A 23,499-nucleotide genomic window follows, 5' to 3' on the forward strand; every position below is an offset into this window, starting at 1 on the left:
ACTCCAAGAACCGTATGATTATAAATCTGAGCGTGGTGAAAGTTGGGCAGCACGCTGACGTCTTTTGTCCCTCTGTGTGCTCGTAAGGGTCTGACCCTTTCACTCCTTTGATTTTTTCCTCGTATCTTTTCTTTGTCTTTTCGTCGAGACTTTTTTGTGCGGCAAAGAAAAAACAAGAAGGTATTGGAACCGGAGAATGAACGTTTTGCGGTGCTGCAAATGCTTGCATTTGATGCGGTACTTGGATTGTTTTGCCACGAGTTCCCGGCATGCAATGCGCGAAAATCACGTGATTGCTAAACAAGGGGGAGGGTGCATCCGGCCTCCTCGACTGTAATTGGTCCAGCCCAGAGTCGATCATGACCAATTGGCCAATCCAACACCTTTCATTATATGAATGAATGAATATTCTTTATTGTTATTGTCACAGGTACAATGAAATTGAAAGATGTCTCTGGTCAGTGCAACATCACAAAAGATAAATACTTAAAAACTATAATTAAATACTTAAAAAATATATAATGATAGGATATAAAAGATAGAAATACATATAAAATACAGTATTCTCATACCGTAGATACACCCAAGCAATCCAGGCCTAAGGCCCCATACAGACACTCAACATACGACCTAGTTGATATATCACTCAAACAATCAATCACTCAATCAATTTGTTAGCGCATCCAACAAAACATGTCTGAAAGCATTCCAACATCAAGGGCACAAATGACAACAGGGGCAATGAAAGTCATCTACTTTTAGTAGCATTGAGACATGATATTGCAATTGGGTAGAAACTGTGTTTGAGTCTGTTAGTCCCAACCCGTTCTCACTCCCAAAGCGTAACATTTTACGCTAGGTGACAAATCGTCACCATATTACGTTTTCGGCTACCCACCACGTTCCTAAATGACGACCTCGGAAAAAGAGGAAATATGAGAACCGTCTGGACTGAACCTACACATGTTCGCTCTTTTTCTTCAAATCGCTTAGAAACACGCTATTTAACATCATTAAAGTCCTGGTTACGGTCTGGAATAAGGTTATGGTTAGGGCTAGGGATAAGGTTAGGTTTAGGGCTGGAATACAGGGCTGGAACGTCTATTACCGCGGGAGCGTCATTGCACTGGATTCCAGCCATAACCCACCGCGTACCATAAGAACGCCGAAGGTCTCCTTTCGCGTTCCTCAGGAACGCCGCGGGACGTGACAAAACGTCGACATGTTACGCCTCGGGAGTGAGAACGCTCTGTTAGTCCTTGTGTATGTTGTTCTATACCGTTTACCTGAAGGCAGCAGTTTGAACATGGAGTGTCCAGGGTGTGAGGTGTCCTTTATGATGTTATGGGCTCTTTTGAGGCAGCGGGAACTGTGTAGGTCTTTCAGTTTGAGGAGAGGGCAGCCGATTGTCCTTTGGGCAGCGTTGATTACTCCCTGGAGTGCTTTCCTCTGAGCCACTGTGCAGCTAGCGTACCATATGCCTATGCAGTACGTTAGTATGCTTTCGATGGAGGCTCTGTAGAAAGACACCAGCAGTCTCTGTGTGATGTTGTTCTTCCTAAGCACTCTCAGAAAGTACAGTCTCTGTTGTGTCTTTTTCAGTAGCTCAGAGGTATTCACACTCCAGGATAGGTTTCCCTCTATGCTGACTCCCAAGAAGCGGAAGTCTGCCACCCTCTCCACACAGTCGTCGCTGATGATTAGTGGTTGGATTTCTGTCTTGTGTCTTCTGTAGTCAATTATGAGTTCTTTGGTCTTTTTTGTGTTTAGGAGAAGGTTGTTATCCTTGCACCATGAAGACAGCCGCTCCACCTCATCTCTGTAGGCAGACTCATCTCCCCCAGATATGAGCCCCACCACAGTAGTGTCATCTGCGAACTTTACAATGGCGTTGCTCTGGTGGGCGGGGGTGCAGTCGTGTGTATAAAGCGAGTAGAGCAGTGGACTAAGCACGCAGCCCTGTGGCGACCCAGTGCTTAGATTTAGGGCTGGAGATGTGTAACATCCCACTCTCACTCTCTGTCTGCGGTCGGTGAGGAAGCTATTGATCCACTTACAGGTGCTGTGAGGAAGCCCTAGGTCTTTTAGCTTGGCGTCCAGTTTGTATGGAAGAATGGTGTTAAATGCCGAGCTATAATCCACAAAGAGCATACGCACATAGCTTCCTTGCCTCTCCAGATGTGTTAATGCTACATTGAGTGCTGTTGCTATGGCGTCCTCTGTCGATCGGTTTGCTCTGTAGGCAAACTGGTGTGGGTCAAGGCTGCTGGGTAGGGCTGCTGTAATGTGGTAACGCACAAGTTTCTCAAAGCACTTCATCACCACCGGGGTTAGTGCCACTGGTCTATAGTCATTTAGGCTAGAGATATGAGATTTCTTGGGCAATGGTATTATGGTGGAGGTCTTGAGGCAGGGTGGGACGTTTCACTGTTCAAGGGATTGGTTAAAAATCCTGGTGAAAATATAGGCAAGCTGGTCTGCGCAGTCTCTCAGCACACGTCCTGGTACGCCATCTGGGCCGGCTGCCTTCCTCGGGTTAACAGCCCGCAGGGTGCGCCTCCCTTCATGCTCCTCCAGAGTGATGATGGTACTGCTGCTGTGGGCTGTATGGTGTAGCTGTTCCTCTGAGGCATAGGGTGCAGTGACCTCAAAGCGTGTGAAGAAGATGTTCAGCTCCTCCGCCAATGCTGGGTCACCTTCAGCCATACCTGATTTGGACTTGTAGTTTGTCAGCTGCTGGACACCCTGCCACACCAGCCGGCTGTTCTTACTCTCCAGGTGGTTCTCGATCTTCTTCCTATAGTCCGCCTTGGCCTTCTTAATGCCTTTTTTCAGGTTGGCTCTAGCCCTGCTGTAGCTCTCCCTGCTTCCGGACCTGAAGGCGCTGTTCCTCTCTTTTAACAGCTGCTGGACTTCCCGGGTCATCCATGGCTTTTGGTTGGTGTAAACCCGGATCTGCTTGTCTACTGTGACAGTGTCTATACAGTGTTTGATGTAACAGAGGACACTGTTTGTGAACATTTCCAGGTCTTGATGTTGGAAGATATTCCAGTTGGTTCTGTCAAAGCAGTCCTGTAGCTGTTGAGAAGCGCCCTCTGGCCATGTTGTTATAGTTTTAGTGATGGTCGACGCAGTTTTCCTGATTGGGGCATATGCAGGAATTAGGAGCAGGGATAAATGGTCAGATTGGCCCAGATGTGGTAAGGGTCTTGCCCTGTAGCCCTTCTTGATGTTGGAATAGACTTTATCTAAGGTGTTAGCCCCTCTCGTGGCACACTTCACATGCTGGTGGAAATTAGGGATAGCTGTTTTTAAATCCACCTGATTAAAATCACCCGCTATAATGTGCACTGCGTCAGGGTATTTATTGAGTTTATTGTTGATGTTCGTGTGCAAAAGCGCTAGTGCCACGTTAGTATTTGCATCTGGCGGTATGTAAACAGTTGTTATTACCACAACAGTGAACTCCCGTGGAAGATAGATGGGCCTGCATTTGACAGTCAGATATTCTATGTCCGGAGAACAGTGACGGTCTATGATCACTGTGTTAGTACACCAGCTGTTATTCACGTATATGCAGATTCCCCCTCCTTTTCTCTTACCGGAATTGTTTGTTCTATCCTGGCGCTGTGCGGTGTAGCCTGCTAGCTCAATAGCAGAGTCCGGGATGGACTGATGCAGCCAGGACTCAGTGATTAGAAGAATACATGAGTTTTTGATGTGATTGTCCGTTGTTATTTGTAACCTTAGTTCGTCCATCTTGTTCGCCAAGGATCTGACATTCGAGAGATATAAACTCGGGAGCGGTGGTTTGAAAGGCTTCCTCCTTAGCCTGGTTAGCACGCCAGCCCGGCAGCCTCGCTTCCTCCTTCTCTCTCGTCGCCGTCTGCGTCTCCCTCCCGCCGGAATAGTAATCCAAGGAGCGCCCGGTCTCCTCGCTACTTCCTCTGGTATTTTGTGTGAGTGGATAAATTCCATGGTCACGCTCACACGGTAACTCACTCCGATCTTAAGAAGATCATGTCTGCTGAAGATGTTATTCGCTTGACTGATCGCGCACAAAACAAAACACAAAACGTACAAAGATAACCAAACACCACACTGACCAGTTGTACATCGAGCTGCTGCAACTGTGGGCGCCGCCATCTTAGTTAGTTAGGGATATATACCCTTCCTTAAAAAAAAAAAATCCGTCGGCCCATAAAAACAAAAAATCGCCAGCTATGGATCAGGGGTGTCAAACTCAAATACACAGTGGGCCAAAATTCAAAACTGGAACAAAGTCGCAGGCTAACGTTAATATTTATTGAAATATATTTATTCCTCCAGATATAAGAATGAATCTTTTCTCAAACACGTTTTGCTGAAAAACTGAATATGGAACAAGTTCTGCTCCAATTATTTGGGTAAAGATAATAAACACTTTGATGGCCTATAAGTGAAAGTGAAAACGTGATAAACCAATAATATAATTAATAAATAATTATATTTTTTGATAAGTGAAGTTCACTGAACTGAAAGGAAATTTTGGTTTGATGATGGTTGACATGTTTTCCAAATAGAAGTTTTTCCTCTAGTGAGGAGATGCAGGTGCAGCAGAGCATTGCTGGAAGAAATGATCCCAAGGGTGGAATCTCCTGAGAAACCTTCAGAGACCCAGCGAGAAGTAGGGACCATAGCTGACAGCCCAGGCAGGGGTTGAGGTCAAAGGTCATGCTGTTTGGGGACCTACTGGTCATCATGAGAAGATTCTGGAACCACAGCAATGACCATAAAGCTGCACTGGATGGAGAGCTGTGCCACGGGGCTTTCCAGAGGTAATCACGAGGAGATTGTGGACAACATGTGAAATGAGAGAAAAGCTCTTTATTAGTAACTTTTACAACTTCTGGCAGGTTAATGTCTGAACTTTGGAGTGAAACACACCCTTAGTTACAGGAAATAACACCACTGTCTGTAACTAAGTGAATCCACCTTAACACCACCTGAACACTACCTGTGTGTGTGTGACTGCATTACACTCCCACTGCTGGGAACCTGAACAAGAACCAGAACAAAGTCTAAAATAGAAGCTGACAAACAGCTGCACCACCGAGTGACACTTTATTTTATAAACTTCACAACAGGTTTCATGTTGTGACCTGTGGAGGTGAAAAGACACAAAACCTCTTTTACAGCTTTTGAGCTGCAGGCAGGATTGAAACACACCTTAGTTAAAAGTCAAACAGCAACATTTGTCTCCTCCCCTCACGTCACTCAAATGTGACAAACCAGGACACAGGAAGTTCTTCGTCCTCAGTGCAGAGAGACGCACAGACGATCAGACTGAGCTCAGACCAAACTAGCAGCTTCCTCTGAGTGAGTCCAGCTACAGGAGAGAAAAGTGGAAAACTCCAACACTGCTGCTTCAAGCTGCTGACGCTCCACACACTGAATGTGAGTTTGAGCAAAAACACGACTCAAAGGAAGTTTCAGTGAAGGTGGTAGAGGAGGGAGGGGAGCCAGGACTGACTGTACTTCCTGTCTGCTGTTTTCAGATCCACTCACAGACTCAATGGCTTCCAGATCAGAGGAGGATCTCTGCTGTCCGGTCTGTCAGGAGGTCTTCAGAGATCCTGTTCTTCTGTCATGTAGCCACAGCTTCTGTAAAGACTGTCTGAAGAGATGGTGGAGAGAGAGACCAACACACGAGTGTCCAGTTTGTAAGAGAAGATCTTCAAAGGATGAACCACCTTTAAACCGAGCTTTAAAGAACCTGTGTGAGTCGTTCTTACAGGAGAGAGATCAGAGAGCTTCAGAGGCTCTCTGCAGTCTGCACTCTGAGAAACTCAAACTCTTCTGTCTGGACCATCAGCAGCCAGTGTGTGTCGTCTGCAGAGACTCAGAAAAACACACCAATCACAGATTCAGACCCATCGATGAAGCTGCACAACAACACAAGAAGGAACTTCAGGAAACTCTGGAGCCCTTAAAGGAGAAGTTAAAGGTTTGTGAAGAAGTTCAAGTGAAGTTTGATCAAACAGCAGAACACATTAAGGTCCAGGCCCGACACACAGAGAGGCAGATTAAGGAGCAGTTTAAGAAGCTTCAGCAGTTTCTAGCAGAGGAAGAGGAGGCCAGGCTGGCTGCACTGAGGGAGGAAGAGGAGCAGAAGAGTGGGATGATGAAGGAGAAGATGGAGGCTCTGAGCAGAGAGATAGCAGCTCTTTCAGACACAGTCAGAGCCACAGAGGAAGAGCTGAGAGCTGAAGACGTCTCATTCCTGCACAACTACAAGGCTGCAGTGGAAAGAGTCCAGCGCTGCCCCCTGCTGGATGATCCACAGCTGCCCTCAGGAGCTCTGATAGACCAGGCCAAACACCTGGGCAACCTGACCTTCAACATCTGGAACAACATGAAGGACGTGGTCTCCTACACTCCTCTCATTCTGGACCCAAACACTGCTCATCCAAACCTCATCCTGTCTGAAGATCTGACATGTGTGAGACGAGAAGGAGAGAAGCAGCAGCTTCCTGATAATCCAGAGAGGTTTGATTGGTTCTACTCTGTCCTGGGCTCTGAGGGCTTTAACTCAGGGACTCACAGCTGGGATGTTGAAGTTGGAGACAGTACAGGGTGGTTACTGGGTGTGTTAGCAGAGTCTGTGCAGAGGAAGGGACGCATACAGTCTGGATTATGGAGAATAGGGTTCTGTTTAGGTAAATACTACACACTCTCACCATCAGCAGAATCTTTTCTCTCAGTCCAGAAGAAGCTCCAGAGGATCAGAGTGAATCTGGACTGGAACAGAGGAAAGCTGTCATTCTCTGATCCTGATACTAACACACACATACACACCTTCACACACACTTTCACTCACAGGATGTTTCCATTCATCAGCACTGTTGATAAATTGAAGGTATGTCCGTTGAAGGTGTCAGTGTCAGTGCAGCAGATGAGTTGAGGATGATGATGTTTCTAATGTTGTTTCCTGTCAGTGAGTTGAAGCTGTTAAACTGCAGCTGTCCTCCTGCTGCCTCGTTGTTCCAAAGCTCTTTGTTTCTCTTTTAGTTTCACTCTTTCTTTCTGTTTCTGCTGTCCACCTTTTCACATGGAAAATCATTTCACTGTTTCTCACTGAATGACTCCCCAAACTAGATTTGAAATTCTATCAAGTTTCTAATCATTACAAGTGATTCATGTTTCTATTTGATGTGTAAATGGAGATGATTTAGTTTGCTGGGATATGGACTGACATGTGTTGAATGGGAGGAGCAGTTTGTTGTTGTCTTCTTGTCTGTTTATGACAACAATAAATATGTTGTTGAAACAATGATTCATGTTTAACTCCATATATGAAATGTTTCTGATCTTTGAATTCTGTTTGATTAAAGACTTTCTTCATGACACAAATGAGATTTCAGTGTATTAATAGAACTAAATAAGCTCAGAGTTGAAAGGCTGGAGTATTATGTACGTGCTTCACTGTCAGGATCTTCAGGGGGATTCAAAGGGAAACATCAAACTGCTGTAATGAGATAAACTAGTTGGGCTGAACACACTTATCTGTAGTTTGTCTCCATCCAGGATCATCAGAATATAATGAACATGTGTGAAGAGCCACAAAATGCTGCTGCCCTCTCAGCATGATGAGCTCCAGCCTTTGTTAGCAGGACAACAGGAAACATGAGACAACTTTCAGAGACAGTAACCAACTGTGGCCACAAGATGGCAGCAGCTGATCTGAGATCCTTTATTGGACAGAAGGACTCTGCTCTGTGACGTCATCAGAGAGACGGCCTTCACTCTGATAGATCTGACGTCATGTCTGCACTGCGATGATGAAAGCTGATAAACACATTGTTATTGATCCATGAAATCACCTCTGTCCTCTCAAGTGTAGCTGTTTACAGAGCTGAAGAAGTCCTTCATCATCAAAACAGACAAACATGTATTTCCTGTATTAAGTGACGTCATCCTCACTCTGACCTCTTACATACATTCTGTTCAGTTTTCCTGCTGTAAGAAATAAACTGTGTGAAAATAGAAATGCAGGGAAACATCCATTAAGTGAACAAAGTCCAAAGAAATAAACTTGGACTGTTTTTTGAAGCCTAAATAAAACGTGAATAAACTTTATAGATACATTTGAAACCAGCTACTCTGTGACTTTACACACTCACACAGTAACAGAGCTGATTCCTGATTGGAGCAGCACAGAGTTAGACTTCTTTTCTGGCTGTGGATTGGTTCGTCAGGATTTCCCCCTTTACAGGTGTTACGTTTCGGTGTGTCAGTGTTTTGTTTTTACGTGACTGTCATGTGTTTCCTGTTTTACTTTGAAGGTCTGTTGTTATCTTAGTGTGTTCCGTTTACATTTTCCCTGTCTCGTCAGTTCTAATTTGCCCCAGCTGTGTTTCCCTCCTGTGGTCCATTCCCTAATTGCTCCTTCTATGTATTTAAGCCTTGTGTTTCAGTATGTCAGGGTCGCGATCTCCCCCGTGTTGTAAATAGTTTGGTGTTTTGTTGTGAATAAATAGTCTGTTGTAAATAGTTGTGAATGGGTTGGTTAATAATTTCGTCATGGGATATTTTCGTTTTGGGATTTTGGTGGAGAGCCTTCGTGGTTTTATTTTTCCTTATCTTTGTTTTTCTACGTTGCACCCCGGTTGCCTAGGCCGGGGTGTAACATATGGGGGCTCGTCCAATCGCTGAGGGGTCCGAGGACCGCTTCAGCCGTCCGCCGTCGCTGGAGGGTCCGAGGGAGGGACCGCTTCAGCCGTCTGTCTTCGCTGAAGGGTCCGAGGGACCACTCCAGCCTTCATCCGTCTTCGCTGGATGGTCCGTGGGACCGCTCCAACCTTCGTCGTCTGCTGGAGGGTCGGTGGGGCCGCTCCAGCCGTCATCAGCCTTCATCTGCCTTCGCTGGAGGGTCCGAGGGACCGCCCCAGCCTTCGTCCGCCTTCGCTGGAGGGTCGGTGGGACCGCTCCAGCCTTCCTCCGCCTTCGCTGGAGGGTCCGTGGGACCGCTCCAGCCTTCGTCGTCTGCTGGAGGGTCGGTGGGACCACTCCAGCCTTCATCAGCCTTCGTCTGTCTTCGCTGGAGGGTCCGTTGGAGGGACCGCTTCAGCCTTCGTCCGCCTTCGCTGGAGGGTCCGAGGCACCGCTCCAGCCTTCGTCTGCCTTTGCTGGAGGGTCCGGGGTACCGCTTCAGTCTTCGTTTGTCTTCGCTGGAGGGTCCGAGGCACCGCTCCATCCTTCGTCTGCCTTCGCTGGAGGGTCCGGGGGACCGCTCCAGCCTTCGTCGTCTGCTGGAGGGTCCGTGGGACCGCTCCAGCCTCCACCAGCCTTCATCCGGTTTTGATCAAACATTTCACTTGGGGTTACATGTTTGATTTTTGGGTAGGGGGAAATGTTACGTTTCGGTGTGTCAGTGTTTTGTTTTTACGTGACTGTCATGTGTTTCCTGTTTTACTTTGAAGGTCTGTTGTTATCTTAGTGTGTTCCGTTTACATTTTCCCTGTCTCGTCAGTTCTAATTTGCCCCAGCTGTGTTTCCCTCCTGTGGTCCATTCCCTAATTGCTCCTTCTATGTATTTAAGCCTTGTGTTTCAGTATGTCAGGGTCGCGATCTCCCCCGTGTTGTAAATAGTTTGGTGTTTTGTTGTGAATAAATAGTCTGTTGTAAATAGTTGTGAATGGGTTGGTTAATAATTTCGTCATGGGATATTTTCGTTTTGGGATTTTGGTGGAGAGCCTTCGTGGTTTTATTTTTCCTTATCTTTGTTTTTCTACGTTGCACCCCGGTTGCCTAGGCCGGGGTGTAACACAGGTTTAAAAACAATCTCTGTTTCTACATTTTTTGACCTCCTTCTTGTGTCTAAAGGTGAAGCAGCACCAGCCTCCTCTGATCCTCATGTTGTAGCTCTGTGTGTCCAGCAGGGGGCAGAACACCTCCAAACTGTGCCAGCAGCTCTCACTGTGAGCTCAGACGTTTGTGGACACTCAGTTTGTTTGAACATAGTAAATAATCAGAGCTTCTCAGACTGTTTATGGGGACACCACCTGCCCGAGGGTGTACTGTGTCAGAGAGGTGGTGTATGGTGCTGGGTGTAGTCTCTCTGCTGGTTCACAGTTTTTACTGAGGAGCTGTGTTCATGTCAGGAAGGTTTCGTCTAATCACTGTGGTGCAGTTTGGTTTACTCTGTTTCTGAGTGTTTGTAGGATCAGTCTCTGCAGGTCACCTGATACCTGGCAGTGAAGTGTTTATGAATCAGCTCCGTCAGATTTAATCCAACAGAATAACATGTAAAACACTCCAGGGCTTTTACTCTGAAACTTTCTCCAGAGCTGTCTGGAGTTTTCTTACATTAAAATATTCTGGGATTACCAGACTGTCCACATCATGTGTCCTACCAAAACTTTCATCCACAAATATACCCTGACATTAAACCCAAATAGATCTGAGAGCGAGTCATTAGTATCAGTACTGTGTGTGTGTGTGTGAGAGATATTCAGGTAACTTACTGGGTTACTGCACATGCTCACACCTTTTCAGCACAACAGGTGCAGTTTGGTGTTTTACTGCCTCCTGCTGGAACAATGATGGCAGCTCTCAAGACTTTATTGGTTATTGTCATTTCGTGTTACACAGCCTGAAACGAAATACTGTTCCTCAGCAGCCTCTACAGTGCAATAACCAATATATTTTAAAAAGAATAAATACAGTTTAAAGGGAATAAGTTTAAAAAAGAGCAGCAAAAAAGGCATAAATAGCTTAAAATCTAAGTTCTAAAAAAACCTCCAGTTTTTATTAATATTTTATTATTTATCAAATTATTATAAACTAAAAATATTTTTTACGTGATAAACGACTTCAGTGCTTCGTCCATGACCTCCTGAAGGTAAAGGGCCCAAAGAGCCAATCAGCAGCTCTGAAACAGGAAATATGACTCATGGAGAAGTTCACAACAGTTTCAGCTGCCAATTGTACTCATCACCATGGAGACGGTCTCCATGGTGGAGGCAGAGTGACAGTGTTGTAGATGCTGCATTTTGAAGCCTCAGTGTTTATGTTGTGCCCTTAAACAGGGGAAATAGTGAGGAGAGGTGAAAGAGCGGCACAGACACGCAGCTCTCACTCTCACTCGTCTGTATTGAGTGAAGGAGGAAGCGCGCGAACCCACCTACTGGAGCCCTGAGGCATTAACAATGGATCGACGCACAATCAACCCAGGCAAAACTTTCACTACTTATCTCCCTCTATATTCCCACTGCATATTCTATTCGAAAACAGTCAAAGCAACAAATAAAACATTAATAAGGGCATGACATGAAATGTAAGGAACAGAGATGTACAACTTCAAAACTAATCAAATTTATGATCCACCACATTTATATTTTTGTTCACAGCCATGTACACATCAAACTCTCATCTTTCTGTCCAAAAACAAAACAAAAAGATTCCCTGTAAATTTGACCTTTTCCTTCAACTGTCCATTATAGCGTGGTCTTCCTACTTATCTTGACACAATACTCAGTCGCGTTGCCTGCTGCAAACTTAAAAGAAGTCTGACGAATGAAGTGACTGTGAGTGTGTCTGACGTCACGGTGTGTGTGAAAAGGTATCCAGCTGGGGCAGACATGATTCTGCAGGTCACCTGCCCAGTGGACAAAAAGAAATAAAATAGTTGTGTGGATGATATATGAATGATAATACGAAGAGTGTTTTGTGTCTCTCAGCCTGAAACAACTGTAATGCCACTTTCTGTTTTGGAGAAAGGACAGTTAAAAAAAGATGTGTGTTGTTTTAAGCAGTGATGAGAATAATGAAGATGTGATGAGAGAGCAACACAAAAGTATAAGTACAGGGATGATGCTCTTTACAGGAAGGGTCAGAGCAGACTCTACCTGCTGAGGCGGCTGAGGTCATTTGGAGTCCAGGGAGCGCTTTTAAAGACCTTCTATGACTCTGTGGTGGCATCTGTCATTTTTTACAGTGTGGTATGTTGGAGCAGCAGTTTATCTCCCGCCCCATGCATGTAGATGTTGCTGAACTGCAGAGCTGCTTCAGTGACAGACTGCTGCATCCTCGATGCATGAAGGAGCGTTTCCACAGGTCCTTCCTCCCTGCAGCTGTCAGACTGTACAATCTGAACTGCTCCCAACAAACACAGATGTTTACATCAGCGCTGTATCATGCACTGTTTTATCAACCGATTCACACTACAACCAGGGTTGCCTCTTATCTGTATTTAATTTTATTTAATTTAACAACAGTATGGTACTCAGTTTTTGGTAACCATTGTCCTTCATGTAAATATGTAAGAATTGTGTATGTTTCTGTTCTGTGTCATGTGTACTGTTTGTTTGTATATGTGTTTTCTTGCTGCTGTTACACCCAAGTTTCCCCTTGTGGGACAATTAAATTGATATAACAACACTCGTGGTAAAGTTGTGGACTGGAAGAATACCTGACCAAGATTATCTTGCAATGTTTTGCAGCCGCCAGTCAAGCCGGTAGATAAATGTCTGTGATTGTCGCAGGTGGCTGTGTGGCTGGCAGGAGCTCTTTCCTATCAGTTTGTCCCCACCTTCACCTATGGTCACGAGCTTTGGGTAATAACCAAAAGAATCCGATTCTGGATATGAACTGCAACTCTCTTTACATTGGCCTTTCCTCCACCCTTCTCGTTAGATTGCAGACTGTCCAGAATGCGGCGGCACGCCTTTTGACAGGTAGCAGGAAGTTTTCTTCCACCACTCCTGTTCTTGCTGGCTTGCACTGGCTTCCAATTAAATACCGTATTCAATTTAAAATATTACTTTTCACCTACAAAACCATTAATAACTTTGCGCCGAGCTACCTCAATGAGCTTCTCAGGTTACACACTCCTGTCAGAGCACTTAGCTCTGCTACCCAAATTCTTCTGGAGCAACCTCGTTCTCGGCTGAAGTCTCGCAGTGACCGCGCGTTTGCTGTAGCTGCCCCGGTCTTATGGAACAACCTTCCTGTCGCTATCCGGGCGTCTGACTCTATGCCACTGTTTAAATCACGGCTTAAGACTTATTTCTTTAATCTTGCCTTTCCACCCAGTTAACACTTGTGTGCGCTGGTACATTTTTTATGCTTGTGAACTACTTTTATATCTTATGATGGTTTTTATAATTGATACGTGCCAGGTCCTTTCTCTTTTCCCTCCCATCTCCCTTTTCCTATTTTATTTTTGTCAAGCACCTTGGTATACCCTTGTTTTTTTAGTGTGCTTTATAAATAAAGTTTATTTATTTATTTATTATTTGTTGCTGTTTAAGTTTGTCAATTTCAGACCTCTGTCTCTGAAGTTCAACGTTCTGCATTTCCAGGTCTTTCAGTTTTGCGACATGGTCTGACAGAAAAGAACATAAATAAGTCAATATGAATTTTATTTATCTGCATCATTTGAATCTTTTCATTTTTAGTAGGTTAGATTATTGAATAAATAATGAATAAATAATAAAAATAAAAAAATAAATGAGAAACGTTAGTGATAGATTCATGAAGTGACATTGATATCTCTGTAACAGGGGCTCATATGAAGGTTTCCTCATGCTGTCATTTTTCTCACTACCTGACATCATACTCTACCTTTATTCTCTTGTTTTAAGGTCCTGATTTCCACTTTCTGTTCAGCCACTGAGGCAGTCAGCTCTCTGAGGACAGCATGGATTTCCTGTGGACAGGGTTGTTGGTTTGAAATCTGCTGGTCAAGAATTTCATTATCTGCCTCTGTCTGATTTGTGGAAACAGAGCAGACCAGAAGCAACAGCGAGAAAAACAGCGTGATCTCCATTCTGTCAGTGAAAACTCAACAGTATCTGTGTGTCATCTGCAAACCTGACTGACTTTTATATTACACAGTACAGAGGGGAGGTCACTGTAGCATTAGATTCAACCTTATTCTAGTGAATCAGTGACTAATGTAATCTTTATGACTTCAGATGCAGTACAAGGAGAAGAACAAGTGAGTATCAATGATTGTCAACTGATAGTAAAACATGAGCATGTGTGTTTCCACCAACTGACCAGAGCTTAGAGGACAAATATCAAAATGTGTGCTCAGATACAGATGTTTAAGCAGCTGTGAAAGAACATATCTGGAAGTTTTTGGCACTGAGGAAGTAATTGCCTTTGATTATGGAATTCCTCTAATAACTCAGAGCAAAAATACTCTAAATGACAAAATGCATAAAGTAATCTTTACAACTTTTACAAGGTACAAGACTACAAAGAGATAAACAAGTGAATGTCAATGATTATCAGCCGTTCATAAAATTAATCAGCACGTGTTGTTTTAGAAAATCCAATGTGAATGTAGGAACCATGAAGGTCACTGACATGGTATAACTTGAAGATGAACTTCTACTCTTCATGTGTAACATGACACTTGGTTGACCATCCTTCCCACTCCAGTTCAATAAACCACAGCTGTCCTTTTTTGTTTCTTTCTTCTCTGACCACTTAGGTGAGAAAGCTAGTGTTCAATGCTTTTCAGAGAATGAGTTAATCTCTGACCCTTCCACTCCAAGCACTCCTCCAGATGCAGTGAACAATCTTATAAGCAATACAAGAGCATGCCGAAGAGTCTTGGTTGCTAAATACAGCAAAAGTATTCGGCCCCCTTGAATTTTTCCACATTTTGTCACATTACAGCCACAAACATGGATCAATTTTATTGGAATTCCACGTGAAAGACCAACACAAAGTGGTGCACACGTGAGAAGTGGAACGGAAATCATACATGATTCCAAACATTTTTTACAAATAACTGCAAAGTGGGGTGTGCGTAATTATTCAGCCCCCTTTGGTCTGAGTGCAGTCAGTTGCCCATAGACGTTGCCTGATGAGTGCTAATGACTAAATAGAGTGCACCTGTGTGTAATCTAATGTCAGTACAAATACAGCTGCTCTGTGACGGCCTCAGAGGTTGTCTAAGAGAATATTGGGAGCAACAACACCATGAAGTCCAAAGAACACACCAGACAGGTCAGGGATAAAGTTATTGAGAAATTTAAAGCAGGCTTAGGCTACAAAAAGATTTCCCAAGCCTTGAACATCCCACGGAGCACTGTTCAAGCCATCATTCAGAAATGGAAGGAGAAAGGCACAACTGTAAACCTACCAAGACAAGGCCGTCCACCTAAACTCACAGGCCGAACAAGGAGAGCGCTGATCAGAAATGCAGCCAAGAGGCCCATGGTGACTCTGGACGAGCTGCAGAGATCTACAGCTCAGGTGGGGGAATCTGTCCATAGGACAACTATTAGTCGTGCACTGCACAAAGTTGGCCTTTATGGAAGAGTGGCAAGAAGAAAGCCGTTGTTAACAGCAAACCATAAGAAGTCCCGTTTGCAGTTTGCTACAAGCCATGTGGGGGACACAGCAAACATGTGGGGGACACAGCAAACATGTGGGGGACACAGCAAACATGTGGAAGAAGGTGCTCTGGTCAGATGAGACCAAAATGTAACTTTTTGGCCAAAATGCAAAACGCTATGTGTGGCGGAAAACTAACACTGCACCTCACTCTGAACACACCATCCCCACTGTCAGATATGGTGGTGGCAGCATCATGCTCTGGGGGTGCTTCTCTTCAGCAGGGACAGGAAGCTGGTCAGAGTTGATGGGAAGATGGATGGAGCCAAATACAGGGCAATCTTGGAAGAAAACCTCTTGGAGTCTGCAAAAGACTTGAGACTGGGACAGAGCTCACCTTCCAGCAGGACAACGACCCTAAACATAAAGCCAGGGCAACAATGGAATGGTTTAAAACAAAACATATCCATGTGTTAGACTGGCCCAGTCAAAGTCCAGATCTAAATCCAATCGAGAATCTGTGGCAAGATCTGAAAACTGCTGATCACAAACGCTGTCCATCTAATCTGACTGAGCTGGAGCTGTTTTGCAAAGAAGAATGGGCAAAGATTTCAGTCTGTAGATGTGCAAAGCTGGTAGAGACAGACCCTAAAAGACTGGCAGCTGGAACTGCAGCAAAAGGTGGTTCTACAAAGTATTGACTCAGGGGGCTGAATAATTATGCACACCCCACTTTGCAGTTATTTGTAAAAAATGTTTGGAATCATGTATGATTTTCGTTCCACTTTTCACGTGTGCACCACTTTGTGTTGGTCTTTCACGTGGAATTCCAATAAAATTCTGTCTGGACAATGTCATATCATGAGTAATAATTAAAAATAATCCATATACATAAAACAAACACATGCGCACACACAGTGACATTTTAGACCTTCAGAATACTGTATATACTTTGGGCATCTCGGTGCTGATCCAGAATCCTTACATTATTATTTATTACTAGAGCTACAATAATAAAGCAATGAGGAGGGGGAAGTAATAAATATGAAATAATGTATTTATGATGATTCCATTTGTTTCACTATCCACTCTGTGCAGGGCAAAGCTTATTACATTTTTAAACTGTAGAGATACAATAATTTTACTGCTGTAACATCCAACTTTTGTCTTATTTAAAATATAAATCTAATATAATCTGCTTCTTAATGTATGTTCTTTAAAATACAGTGTGGCGTGGGTGTGGTCTCTGGCCAGCTGCAGAGGAGGGGTGACGCAGTGAGCTCCCGGGGCGGTGCAGGGGCGGGGTGAACAGGTGTGCTGGGATCTGACAGTGATTGTGTCTCTTTATATGTTGGCAGTGACAGTCGGAGGAGGAGGGCGGACATGACAGCAGAGAGAGAGCGGGAGTGTCTGTGTCCCTGTACAAACGCACAGTATTAAATAAAAGTTCGGCTGTCGTCAAATTCGCTCCAGCTTATATTTCTTGGGTCCAACGTTACATACAGCTTGTGTTTTTTAATATATCATAATTATAATAATGCATAATTATGTGGACATGCATATTAGATCGTTTTTTAGTGGAATATAATCCCTCCAGAAAGGCAGGAAAAGCTATGTAACTTGCTTTAAAACTAAATATGTTCCCTAAAACGGTGACAGAGCTACAGACCCATGACAGCCTTACACAGGTAGCCAGCAGCTATGACCAGCACTACTTGTGCAGTTAATAAAAGGACAGGTAATGTTTGTCGCGCTGTTGCACACACAGCACGCTCGTTTGTTTCAGTTGGTCAGTTGCAACAAGACAACTTACCAACGTGTACGTAATAAGCTGATACTCCTGGGTGCTACACACTACAGTGTACGCTGTACACCTACTTACTGGTTGTGTCGCATCAGTCTGTGTCTCTGAGTTAACTTGTGTTTCTCCTACAGCTCCGGACCGCTAAAAATGCGCGTGCTCTTTGTGAGCTCGTTCCCGGCTCGTAACCAGCGCGTTCTGCCGTCAAGGGCGATCATTGGTTAAATGTGATCATGTGACTGATGCAAGCCAGATCCTTTTATTTAGCAAAACTATGATTAATAGTTAAATATTATTGTTGAGGGGCACAGACAAGACTCCGCAAAAAAATTTTAAAAGTTGCCTCAACAAAAGGGCACTCTGGGCACCCATCAGGAAAGGGGCGGGTGCTCAAGCCCCTCCAGCCCCCCCCTGCACGTGCCTGCTGTTACACCATCGTAGGTTATACAGGCACTGATCCAATAGGTGTTTTGGCAGCCATCTGCTGTGACTGGTTGGGGGTGACGGAAAAGAGACGAGGGCAGATGGCGACAGGATAAAAGACACACATCAGGAAGAGACAAAGTTTATTACTCCTACTGATTAAATATCACAAACAACAGCCAATACAAACTAAACAACAAGCTAACAGGGGTGCTGCAGTCTTGGAATAAAACTGCAGAGATGATCAGTCTATGAAACCAAAGGTGCGTTTTATATTGGGAGAAGTACCAAAAAATGTAAATAATGGGATATAAACTTGGCACTAGGACAAGCAAATGATTTTAAACTGGGCAGGAAAAATAAGATGCTTTTGAGTGGAGTCTCATGGGTCCCCCAAATATTTGTATCTTTATAAGAAATAATAATAACCAAAGCGCAAAAAAAGAGTAATATTTGGCATAATTAAAACTTGCCTACTAAGAATGACATAAAAATTACATAAAGTAGCACAAACACTTTAATATGCCACGGCTAAATTGAGCTGTGGCATTTTTCCTTTTTAAATCCGCCTTTTTTCTGAGCTAATTGAAAGCTGTTTAGAGATCCGTGGTTCTTTCACAGAAAATGATGCATTACTGTAAACTGAACACAATATAAAGTATTTAAAATGAGTTAAGCTTTACACATGTGCCGCAGTGACATTACTGCAGGTGTGATTCACTGACAATCACTTCCTCACTGAATGTTTCAGTGGTGCAGTTGCTCGGGCCTCTGAATCTCTGTTTTTTTGTATTTACCTGCTGCTGATGCTCCTCATGCTTACCTCTGGTCTTACCTTTGCTTCTTCCCCTCTGCTTGGATCTTCACCCATGTGCCTGTTGGACTGTCCTCTCCTCTGTAAACTCAGAGACCTCCTTGCCCTCCCCATTACACATTCTGGCTAAACTTGATTAAAAAAAATACTGTAAACCAATGTGTCCTGCATTTGAGTCCAATTATCATGAACATAATTTCTCTCTTTTTAGTTAATAGATCAGATTGTGTGCTTTATAACATGTTTCCTTTATTTGCCTTTTCTTTCTGTGGTCATGTTAAAAAGCAGAGTGTAGTATATTGTTAGAGAATTGAGCCTGTCCACAGTAAAATAGTCACTTCTTTAAACTTAGTCCAAAATGGTGAGAAGAACCTTAACCTCACCTCAGAGTCTGACCTTAAACAACATTCAGTGTTCTGTTCTTCTTTCTGCTTTGTCCTCTCTTGTTTTCATCCATGTTTCTAGAGTTACATTTATTTATACTTTGTGTCGGCTCAGTGATTTATTTTTCTGTCTGCAGGTAGAAAAATCATTGACGTTTGCAGATGACACAGATGCTGTTATGTTTTCAGTGACTGAATGGAGATCATTGCAGTTTTCTTTGTTCTTTTTCCACAGATCAGACCACGAGCAGACTGCACTCCAACAACCCCGTCCACACTACATTTGACTGGTACTCACACTGCCCTTGAACATAAACTAAACAACATGTTGATTCCACCATGTTAGAAGATTTATAGAACTATCATATCATCCCCTTTATGCCTCCGTACTTAAGTAAGTACTTAAGTAAGTAAGTACTCATTCACCCCTCTTTCTGTCATGGTATAAAAAGCTCAGGTTTGCACAGACACACATACTACGTCTGAAAAGAAGATCCAAGGTAAAGTGTTGGGTCGGGTAGTGAGACTATGCTTAATGGTAATTTGTGACATGACAATATTGCTGTAATTTCCAGAGAAATTGATGGCGGAAGGAAGAAGATCTTGCACAGTTCATTTTGCACTTGCATTAGAGCATGAAGCAAAGGTGGAGAGTCAGAAGACTGAAACTGACCAGTTGAAACAACAGCAGTTTTTTTTAATCATACGCACTGGACTCTAAACTAAAAAGTGATTATTAAATGTGAAAAAATGTAAAATTGCTGTACTGCATGGTAATTGGTTTGTTTCAGTGTCATGGAGCTGCAGATGTTTTAGAACATAAATCCTGAAAAATGCAACCAAAACCACCCCAAAAAAATTATATATATATATATATATATATATATAATTTTTTAGGGGTGCAACGATACACAAAATTCACGGTTCGGTTCGGTTCGATACTTTGGTGTCACGGTTCGATATTTTTTCGATACAAAAAAATGTTCATGCCTTTTTAATTTGTCATTTATTAAAATTATAAATATATATTTTAACTCAAAAGTACAGTTTTTAAATTTAACCCTAACCCTTGTGCGTGTTTTTTATTTTGAAAGCGAATGCGCACCTGCGGACCACTTATGTGCAGCCCTGGTTATTTAGCTCGTCATATTGCAGCCACAGAAATTCTTTTGTCCATGAAACCATAAAGCTGCACTTTCTTTTTGCCTTATAGTCTGATTTGTCATAACTTCTCCGTTTTGTGGTAAGCTTTTCTTTGGCTGTCACTTCTTCACCCTGACCTGTCTTATTTGGCTCAGCAGAACTGAAATATAAATCCTGCTGCTTTTACACACGCACTCACATAAGCTCAGCGATTCTCTGCGCGATCAACCTCTCACATGTTTAAGCTTGCTGCGGGAGATTTCACTTGTCATGTTTGCATAGTAAGCTAACGATTAATAAGACGATGTCAGAGGAATTGGTGCACAAATTATCATCACTCACCAATCAGTGCTGTCGCTCTCTATACACAGTTCGCACGATTGCAAAGTGAAAGCAAAAAAACAAGCGCAAATTCAAACGTGATTTCAATATGTCACATATTGACAGTGGCTCACCGATGCCAATGACATAATTACCCAGCTACATTTCTGAAAGAATGCAAAAGCAGTGACATATATTTTTCCTTCCTACAATAGCCCGACGGGCAGGGCAGAGATAGATTTTGGTAGCCCGACTGAAAAAATCGCTAGCCCCGGGACGTCGGGCTAGCGATATTGCAAGCCCTGTATCTGATTGAGGAATCACTCATCTTTGGAAAAGAGAGTTTATTACAGAGAAATGGCTCTTTCCAAAATAAAAGCTATACTATCCGCTTCTTCTGGGCTATATTCTCAGCAGCATAAGGAGAATCATGTGCTAACAGCTGTCTAAATGACTCGGCTAAAGTTAGTAGCATGCTTGCTTTTTTTTGTCTGCTTCCACTTGTCTTTGCACTAGGATGATGTTGGCGTAAATGTGCAGTCATATTCGTTGTGTTCCCACTAGTGCTTTCAGGTTAATCTCGTTGAAATGACCTTAACGCCACAACACGGCAAATCTCCGTTAACGAGCTACCGCCGATCGCCCCGTGCATGGGGCTAGACGGCCAACACGTTAACGAGCTAACTGCGCTAACACACTAGTTCCCATCCATGTAATTGAGCATTGCATGGCACATCCAACATACTGTTTTACTTTAGTCCATGACTCGCCTACCTTCAGGGTCATACGTCACATGAAAACCAAAATAATTCCAAACGCCAGATCTGAATGAGGTTCAATTTGCCTGTTGCAAGTAGAGCTTAACTTCTGTCTCGCTAGCTTGCCCTGCGCTCTTCCTTCTGACGATGCTGTCTGTGTTGAGCGCTCAGTGGATCTGCGCTTGACAGTGCAGCCTAGGCGGAGTAGTCGAACACAGATTCACTGAGCGCTCAACACAGACAGCATCGTCAGAAGGAAAATTGATAAAATAAATTACAAATGTTGTATTGTTCGATACATATGCGTACCGAACCGAAAGCACTGTATCGAACGGTTCAATATCGATACGAATATCGTTGCACCCCTAATATATATATATATTAGGGGTGCAACGATACACAAAATTCACGGTTCGGTTCGATACTTTGGTGTCACAGTTCGATATTTTTTCGATACAAAAAAATGTTCATGCCTTTTTAATTTGTCATTTATTAAAATTATAAATATATATTTTAACTCAAACGTGCAGTTTTTAGATTTAATGTTGCTGAAACAACAAAGGGATAAAATAAATCTATCTGATCAAGAAATCACTCATCTTTGGAAAAGAGAGTTTATTACAGAGAAATGGCTCTTTCCAAAATAAAAGCTATACTATCTGCTTCTTCTGGGCTATATTCTCAGCAGCATATTAAACATATCAGGTCCCCATAAGGAGAATCATGTGCTAACGGCTGTCTAAATGACTCGGGTAAAGTTTGTAGCATGCGTGCTTGTTGTTTTTGTCTGCTTCCACTTGTCTTTGCACTAGGATGATGTTGGCGTCAATGTGCAGTCATATTCGTTGTGTTCTCACTAGTGCTGTCAGCGTTAATCTCGTTGAAATGACGTTAACGCCACAACACGGCAAATCTCCGTTAACGAGCTACAGCGGATCGCCCCGTGCGTGGGGCTGGACGGCGTCAACACGTTAACAAGCAAACTGCGCTTCACCTCTTCAGTTCTGAAAGCTGATGGAGAGTCTCGGGTGTTTAACTCCCAGTGAGGTTGTGATGCTGGCGGAGGTCCTGAGAGTGGATGACCCACCCTGCTGTCAACTGAGTTACTGAGGTCACATGGGTCAATGTGTGAGGGGGGGGGTGAATGGCCCGGAAGTGATCCCAGGACTATGTTATAGGTAGCCAACACTTTTTCCATGTTTGAACTTAATGTGACCACTAGAGGGAGGTATGTGCCTCTTAGTGCCATAAGCCAGCTGTGCAGCAGGCAGGTTGTTTGGCTTCATTTTTGCACAATGGGAGGAGGCGCTGTCGTGTCGTCCATGTTTTCTACAGTCATTGATTTGGACACAGCCAATGTGTTTAGTTTTACTCTTCCCCATGTGATGTCATTATGTCCATTTGTGTCAGCTTTTTTCCCAGGTGCCTCCACTTCCCCATCACCTCATATGTGTATGTAAGTCTTCTGTCTCCCTTTGTTCATTGTTGCTTCGTCTGTGTTCCCACCCCCATGTCCTCATAGTCACAGAGTCATAGTGTGTGTCATAGTGCCCTCATATTATCACAGTATGTCATAGTTGTTCATAGGTTTCTTAGTTCTCCTGTCACCAGCCAAATAAAGGCTCGCTTTTGGTTTCAAGTTCCATCTCTCTGCCTATGTCTGTTCGTGGGTCGTCTACATACACTCCACAACCGAGACAGGAGAGGAACCTGATAACAGCTGAACGTTCTTTTGTTCACACGGAAAATAGGTGTGAAAGGCAAAATTATAAATTGTTTCTAAAAAAAATTAAATAAAGCTGTTTTATTAAATGAATATATACATAATGCAAATGTGCTCATAAATGAGTTGACTCTGTGTTTTCAGAGTTAACAGATTCATTCAGCGATATTGTCTGGATCTGAAATATTGCAGGTACACGCAGAGTGCAGAGGATTTTTACACATACACTGATAATTGTTTTCTATAAGTCTCTGGGTCAGGAAGTCCAAACATGACGTCCTGAACTGGGCCTTAGAATAAGCTGAAGGATAACATTAGATAATCAAGGCAGGATGTGTTTTTGTGTCCATGTGTTTCTGATTCCAGGAGGAGCAGATACCAGGTGAGGTCGGATGTGGACGGGGAGGATTCGCAGCAGACTGCCACGTTGGATTTGGGAGAAGATAATAATATTTTGTCATTGTCAAAGTATAAAAGCTGTACAGCCCATTTCAGGGTTAGGGTTGGGGTCAAAGTGAAACTAGAAATATTTAGAATCACAATGAGTTCAAAGCGTGAGGAGGTCTGATGTTCCAACAGTGTTCAGGATGAGAATTATTACCTGCAATGCTCCAGTTTGACCTCATGGTGGCAGTGCCGTCTCACTGTTATAATGGCTACACTCAGACTACAGGAGAGAACAAGAGGCTGTACTAAAACTCTGATGTTTTATCGTGTGTTTATGACATCATGCTGACGTCAGCCTGATAATACCTGTTGATTCAACTAAACAGCCAAGGTTTCCAAGGTTCTTAAATGAA

The 23,499-nt window shown here is 43.4% G+C and overlaps 2 protein-coding genes across 4 annotated transcripts in view; both read left to right on the plus strand.

Moving 5' to 3' along the window:
• The window catches only part of LOC146635028 (hemicentin-1-like), a 271,871-nt gene that overhangs the window by 28,842 nt on the left and 219,530 nt on the right, over positions 1-23,499 (plus strand). The window lies entirely within an intron of this gene.
• Positions 5,549-13,463, plus strand: LOC146635030 (nuclear factor 7, brain-like). Of its 3 annotated transcripts, none has more exons than XM_085344712.1 (2): positions 5,555-6,925; positions 13,443-13,463. In XM_085344712.1, exons 1-2 carry the CDS (start codon positions 5,555-5,557, stop codon positions 13,461-13,463), a joined length of 1,392 nt encoding a protein of 463 aa, XP_085200838.1. The 3 variants fall into 3 exon arrangements, with proteins under 3 accessions (XP_085200852.1, XP_085200838.1, XP_085200845.1); XM_085344719.1 differs by lacking the exon at positions 13,443-13,463 and having other exon boundaries at positions 5,555-5,585; positions 5,799-6,943; XM_085344726.1 differs by lacking the exon at positions 13,443-13,463 and having other exon boundaries at positions 5,549-6,943.

This window comes from Diplotaxodon limnothrissa, linkage group LG3 (genome assembly GCF_057381915.1).
Source record: "Diplotaxodon limnothrissa isolate DT_005_m linkage group LG3, D_limnothrissa_male_GT1.1, whole genome shotgun sequence".
Lineage (NCBI taxonomy): Eukaryota > Metazoa > Chordata > Actinopteri > Cichliformes > Cichlidae > Diplotaxodon > Diplotaxodon limnothrissa.

Excerpts from the sequence above, each read along its gene's own strand:
- LOC146635030 (XM_085344712.1), top strand. The coding sequence starts at position 5,555 with ATGGCTTCCAGATCAGAGGAGGATCTCTGCTGTCCGGTCTGTCAGGAG. Across the intron at positions 6,926-13,442 it reads CGTTGAAGGTGTCAGTGTCA|GTTAGATTATTGAATAAATA; the intron begins GTGCAGCAGATG and ends CATTTTTAGTAG.